Source organism: Cariama cristata, unplaced genomic scaffold, assembly GCF_000690535.1.
Source record: "Cariama cristata isolate BGI_N322 unplaced genomic scaffold, ASM69053v1 scaffold44638, whole genome shotgun sequence".
NCBI classification, from domain to species: Eukaryota; Metazoa; Chordata; class Aves; order Cariamiformes; family Cariamidae; genus Cariama; species Cariama cristata.
Genome location: NW_009630358.1, coordinates 1 through 6241, shown reverse-complemented (window position 1 = coordinate 6241; position 6241 = coordinate 1). Strand labels below are relative to the sequence as shown.

Below are 6241 nucleotides of genomic sequence, written 5' to 3'. Positions count from 1 at the left end.
GAAACAAGCAGCAACGGCCACAAGACTTGAGAGCCCCAGGCGCCGCGCCAGCCGGGGGCTCGCGTGAGCCCCGGCAGCACGCGGGCAGGGTCGGCACACCAACCCTTCCGGGTTTGGCCAGGAGAGAAATCCCAGGGCAGCCCCGGTGGTTTGTGGGGTTCTGGCCTCAGAGGACAGCACTGAAAGAGCACTTGGGTTAGAATCAGACTGATTTTCCTGCCAGAGAAGATGAGAAACGCTGCAATCCAGACACTGCGGGGCAACGCAAGGAAGACGGCAATCACGCCCAAAAACTCACATAGCTCCTGTTCTCCTACGCTCCTCAGTCGCACTCCGTGAACACGAGCCAGGCATACGAGAGCAACATTTTCAGCTCATAGGTTCTCATTTAACCACTCAATGTATCTGTTCAACAGCCGGTGCCCTACAGCTAAGTCGGTTGGACCCAAGACAAACATCATCATCCCATGAAAGGCGTCCTTGGCATGATCATGCGTGACAGGAACGCCCGCTGCCCGCAGGCGCCTGGCGTACATGACTCCATCATCCCGTAAGACATCGTGCTCGCAGGTGAGGATGTAGGTACGGGGCAGCCCACGTAGCTGGGCATCGCTCACCAGCAGCGGGGCCGCCCTCGGATCCAGAAACCCCGGGTATTTCTGTGCAAGCTCAGAGCTTCCGTAGGCGGGACTGGTGTAAACATGGTCTTTCTTCAGCTCTTCAGGCAGCAAACGGCTCCAGTTTACAAACTGAAACAAGTGGCTCGATTCAGCCGGGACATGCCTGTTGGAGGCCATCGCTTCCCTGAGAGACGGATCAGAAGTGAAATATTCACTCCAGAACTTGACCATAAGTGACCTGGGTAAAATGGGCTTGTTTTCATTTTCTTGGTAAGATGGCAAATTCAGGTCAAGGGTTTGAAGAGCAGGGTAAATCAAAGCTTGGGCTTTGAGTTTAGTTTCAACTTCAGAGTCCTGTAACAGCTGTAGAAGAAAATAGAAATAGTTACAAAAAAAGTCAGTTTAAACATGTTGATTCTCTCACACTGACAGAAGATCTTAAAAGTAAGGAATTAACACACACATTTTACAATACAAGCAAAATAAAACTATCAATGAAACCAGGATAGATTAATTTAAAGAAATTCTAAATTCATAGGCAGTTCACCTAAAACAGTATGTTGTATTAAAAATTCTCAAACATCAAGTATAACTTCATTTCTTGCGTTGAAGGATAACAATATTTGGCAAACACTCTTTTTGAAGCATTGATGCTTTCCGAAGCTTAAAAATTTCTCATAGCTTAAAAATTGCTGGTTTCTGAGGGTCCTTTAATCATTTCACACAATTTAAAGCTTATCCATCTGTTTGGGTTTTTAACCCTGAGGTGTTAGAACTCAAACAACTATGATTCTGTGTATTTCAGGCATGTGAAAAATAAAATGTAATGACTCAAACACCGACATTTCGTATGTCAGCCTTTTCCCGCCTTCACTAATAAATTTCCGCCTGCTGCCTCATCCCCTGCCTTTGTCCACGGCAAATTCACAACCTTTCCAAGTGAGATTCATTACAATCCAAATAACTTCAAGAGAGCAACAGCATCGCACTGACTGTATTTAATAAACCTGAGCGAGAAGTGCAAAAGGCACTGAACTGTGCGTGACTAAATGACACTGGAACATTTAGTCTTTTTTTTTGCTGTTATTTACATCTATATAAGTCAAATTAGTGAAATTCCCTTTTCAAACAACATACCTAAAACACTCAAAATGTGCTTAAGAATAGAGTGATATATGTCCTAATTGTAGGGCAGCCAGCCTTTTTTTTAGGGTGTAAAGGTTTGGAGGACATCATAGCATCAGAGCTACTTTGATGCCATTAAAGGGCTCAAGTAAATCAGCTTGCCTAGAAGCTCCGCGCCCCGACTGGCGGGGCTCACTCAGTACAGGGACCGCGAGAGACGTTTGGGAGGTGCGCTTGCTTTGAGCAGAGGCTTTTGTTAGTCTTTTGTAAGTGTTCACGAAATAATTTTTAAAAAAAATAAAATTTTGAGCTAGCAAACCAGCTTTTTTGGTTTTTACCTGTTGTGCCACAGCTGCAGCTAGGTTGCCGCCGGCACTGTCTCCTGCAACACAGACCCGACCTGGGTCCACCCCATACTGGGAGAGGACGCTGCTCTGGAGGAAGAACTTCGTTACTGAATACACGTCTTCAAACTGAACGGGAAAACGGTATTTCGGTGCCAACCTGTAACTGTCAGAGGCAAGCAGAAGGGTGTTACTTCCTGCTGTTACTAAAGAGAAAGGCTGGCTAACATCTGCCCTCCTTGGTGAATGTGGGTTATTTTCTGTGCCTAGAGAAATGGGAACTATCTGTCTGTCCTGGAGGATCAAACGTTTATTACCCACCCAACTTCATAAAGCAGTATCCAAACTAACCACCAACCACAATTCACCACTGCGACCTCAACAGCCTTTGTTTACAAATACTTAAAGCTAGCAGGGAAGCAGACAATCAAAAAAAAATTGCAAAATTAGATCAATTGAAACAGATTCATTTTTTCCAAACCCTCATCCCCTCTAGAAGGAGAATCTCTCTTACTTGACTGATACCACGACAGCATTTAACTTGTTTGAAGTCCACCTTGTCAGATGATCATAGGATTTCATGCCTGAAATGAAACGAGTCACTCGGAATACACTCCAGTACATCTGAGAACAGACACATAGACAACAGCACGTTCCTCTTCACAGAAGCTTTCAGGTGACTTCCCAAAACCCCCGCCTGGTTTTAACAGGTGAAATACCAGCTCCCTGACCCTTTCTGTGGCAATTCCCATAAAACAAAAGGCAGCGGGTTGTCAAGATCCTCCCTCCAGACCCCTGGTACCACCGGAGGAGAGCTTACCAGCCTGTCCTAAGCACCACCCTCCACCATGGAAGTAGACCACCGCCCTTCTCAGCCCCTCGGACGCCTTTCTGGGCAGGTACAGACGGACGGCAACGTTGCTGAACTCGGTATCCATCACAGTGACGTTTTCATCGGACATGGGTGCAATGTACTCAGCAGTTGTGATCACCATCAGAGCTTCCATATAGTGCATCAGACCCAGCTTATCAGCAACTTCAGCCTAAAGCCCAAGATGAGGGAAAGCAGTATCTTAAACATTTACTCAGAGATTAAATTTCCATAAAGCCATTCGATATTCTGTACAAGTCTGTAAAGCTGCTGCAGAAGTCACTGAGCCAAATGCTGCTGACTCAGCAGAGTGCACGTCCCCGTGCCGCCCAGCCCAGGCCATAGAGCTCCCTTATCTCCCATCGCTTCCCTGGGGAGCTCTGTGATGGCGGCTGGAAGGGAGCCCGGGGGGCACCGCCACTTTTGGTTGTGGCGCGTGGAGGGCGCCCGGGGGGCCCCCGCCACTTCCCGCTGCCGAGACGACAACTGGATAACAAGGACACAACGGAGGATGTGGAAGAAAGCAGAATCAGCTGAAGCCTCCCCATACCCAGCATGAGGGTCTGCTCAGCGAGTCAGACCTCCTTGTCCTTCCAGACAGTCACCACAAAACCAAGCAATAGCCGCGCTTGTGATGAACTCCAGAAGCAAAAGCAGTCAGTGCTTTTGGGATGCCAAGGACACTGGTGGCACGAATACAAGGATATTGCAATTTGACTTCAGGCTGCACAATAATTTTTAATGATCAGTTCCATCCCAGTAGCCAAAGACCATCAGAGATGAGTACCCTTACATTATTAAAAAGAAATATTTTCTCTACTTTGAGATGTTAAAAAGGCAGAAGTATATTTTTGCCACTTTACGGCAGTCCAGCTCTGTTTAATTTCTTCAGTTTACAAGTAACAATTCCATTAGTTACACACCTCTGTGTTTCTCTGTATAACGAAGAAGCGCTCCTACTGAATAGCAGAACAAGAGTCGAGTCGTGTGTTCATTGTCCATTGCACGTGGTCAGCAGACGAGACAAAATTTCACCACCCTGCCTGTGCCGCAAAGCCTTCAGAAGCGATTTCCTGCTCCATCATCCTTGAGGAGGATCCAGCTTCGCCTGAGCCGTGCAAAGCCCTTCCTTACATTGGTTTGATATTTCACAACAAAAAGCTAAAAATAACCCTGCCACCAACGTTCCGATTTCCACCGGCCCGCTGCCCACAAGGCAGGTCCCTGTTGAAGGAACCGACCAAAGTACGGCTCTGGTGCGGCATCGCCACGGTCGCCCAGCGCTGGCTCCAGCCCGACTCTGGCCGAGGACGATCCCGGTGACTCCCTGACCTGGAGAGAGACTCCACGGGACCGGGAGGAGCGTCCCGCAGGAGGGGAAATAAGGATGGCAATAACCGGGATCTCTGTCTGCTGCTACAGGCATCAGTCCGGGGCTCTCAAAAAACACCCATAGGGTTAACTTTTTTAAAGGTTCTTTTTCCCAGAAATCTTGGATGTACCCCAGTTGTACAGCAGCACTGGAGGCCCAGCCCCGTGCAGCCCTCGGAGGGGAGAGAGCAGGGGAGGCCATCGGTGCCTCGAGCATCGTCGGTGCCCGGCAGAGCTACCCAAAGGGCAAGGAAAAAAAAACTTTCCCAAAGGGATCCACAGAAATTCCCTGACAGAAAAGTGATGTGCTTCAGGGAGTTCAGCACCAAGGGATTGCCAACTTTTAATGCCGTTAAAGCAGCTTCCTTTGAAATTCATGTTTTAAATGTTTATTATGAAATTCTATGGTTCTAAATTAGTTTACAGTTATTCTAAGATGCTAGATAAAATGAAAACAAAAAAAAAAATCAAACCCTAGCAAGTAAACCTGTAGCTAAAATGCAAGCACCAAAGATTAATATTTGGCAGCTTTGGCTTTCTGGCATCATGACAATTTACGCAGACGAAAGCATTTCAGAATCCCTTTCACCCACAGGTTATTTTAAACCTTGAACATAAAACTTTAAAAAAATTGTGTTAGCTTTCATTATACTGAGTCCTTGGTAGGCAGGAGTGAACCCAAGCAAAAACATTTCTAAAGGCATTTGCTATGGGCTGTGCTAGAAACGCAGATCCCAAGGGCTCCCTCCAAACCCAGCAGCTCCCCAAAGGAGGCATTGCGTTTCCTCGCCGCTGCCCACGGGGCAATCGCGACAAGTAAAGACATGACCAGTGTTTGCTTGTACATAAATATCATGGGCTTGTTTTCCCTTTTTTCCCCCCCTCTTCCATTGGATTAAGTTGCGGTTAAGGAAACGTACTTCTCACATTGCTTTTAAGGTATTAGAAATGTGTTCTAGAAAACACTTTAAAAAAAAATCTGTAATAGACAGCAAATTGATGTAAAAGAGTAACGCCACAATGACTGGAAGGAAAATAAAGCCTTTGTTTTCTATACTGTGAAAGACACTGTAAATAACTATTTAAACAAAAATTTAGCCACATTAGAGACTGAGCGTGAGTAGAACACGACCTGTCACGTGAAATGCCGGCAACACGAGGGACCCCTCTCAGGTGCAGCCTCCTCAAACCGCGGAAAGCTGTGGCAGTGGGCTGCTGGAGCTCCTTGCAGCCAGAAGGGAAAAATAGCACGGACTGCTTCATGATTTGGGAGCATTATGTGATCTAGTTCCTAATGATACACCAAGGAATAGCTTGGGGGGGTGGGGGTAGTTGGTTTGGGTTTTTGATGAAGGAAAGGTATGAAGACAACAGCTTCAAATTTGCTCAAAAGCCATTTGCTACCTGACTTGCTGAAAGTGAACGAAGAACTTGGATTTCTCATTCGTGTCAAGCAAAATTGGAAGAAATTTCAATCTAATTTGCACGTATATTTTCAGTTTAGTGCGCACCGCCCTTGTGCATATTCTAGTTAAACACTAAAAAAAAAGAGCTGACACTGATAAAAAAAGCACTTGTCTAAATTTCAGGTCACTGGACAATTCTTTGGACAGGCATAAACAATCCTGTAATTGCACTGAGATGACTTTGATCTGAACGCTTGGTTTGGAAGATAACCGAATTAACAACAAGCCTCAGTTTATTAATCCGATTGGAACTTTTTAGTACAACAAACACTCCCATGACAGTTGCCAGCACTGCGTTATCGATCGGTCAGACAGGAAAGCGCGTTGCGAAACGCCCGAGGTTGCCATCAGGGTCGTCCGTCAGGGCGTGCGGGCACGCACACGCTCAGCATTTTGTGGGGGTCATTCCCCCAGCCTGGGCTCCGGGTCCGCGCCCTGCCTGCG

At 46.7% G+C, this 6241-nt stretch overlaps 1 protein-coding gene across 1 annotated transcript; it reads right to left on the bottom strand.

The window, feature by feature from the left end:
- Positions 1–374: 374 nt before the first annotated feature.
- Positions 375–4225, bottom strand: AADAC (arylacetamide deacetylase). Its single transcript, XM_009705469.1, has 5 exons — positions 4145–4225; positions 2910–3132; positions 2604–2673; positions 2084–2255; positions 375–983 (listed from the first exon to the last, which is right to left on the bottom strand). The coding sequence occupies exons 1-5, from the start codon at positions 4223–4225 to the stop codon at positions 375–377; spliced, it is 1155 nt and encodes a 384-aa protein (XP_009703771.1).
- Positions 4226–6241: the final 2016 nt, after the last annotated feature.

Coding starts and splice junctions, on each gene's coding strand:
- AADAC (XM_009705469.1), bottom strand. CDS start 4,225: ATGCCGCACCAGAGCCGTACTTTGGTCGGTTCCTTCAACAGGGACCTG. Junction 2,256..2,603: donor GCTGTCGTGGTATCAGTCAA/GTAAGAGAGATT, acceptor TGCCTCTGACAG/TTACAGGTTGGCACCGAAAT. Junction 984..2,083: donor CTGCAGCTGTGGCACAACAG/GTAAAAACCAAA, acceptor TTTCTTCTACAG/CTGTTACAGGACTCTGAAGT.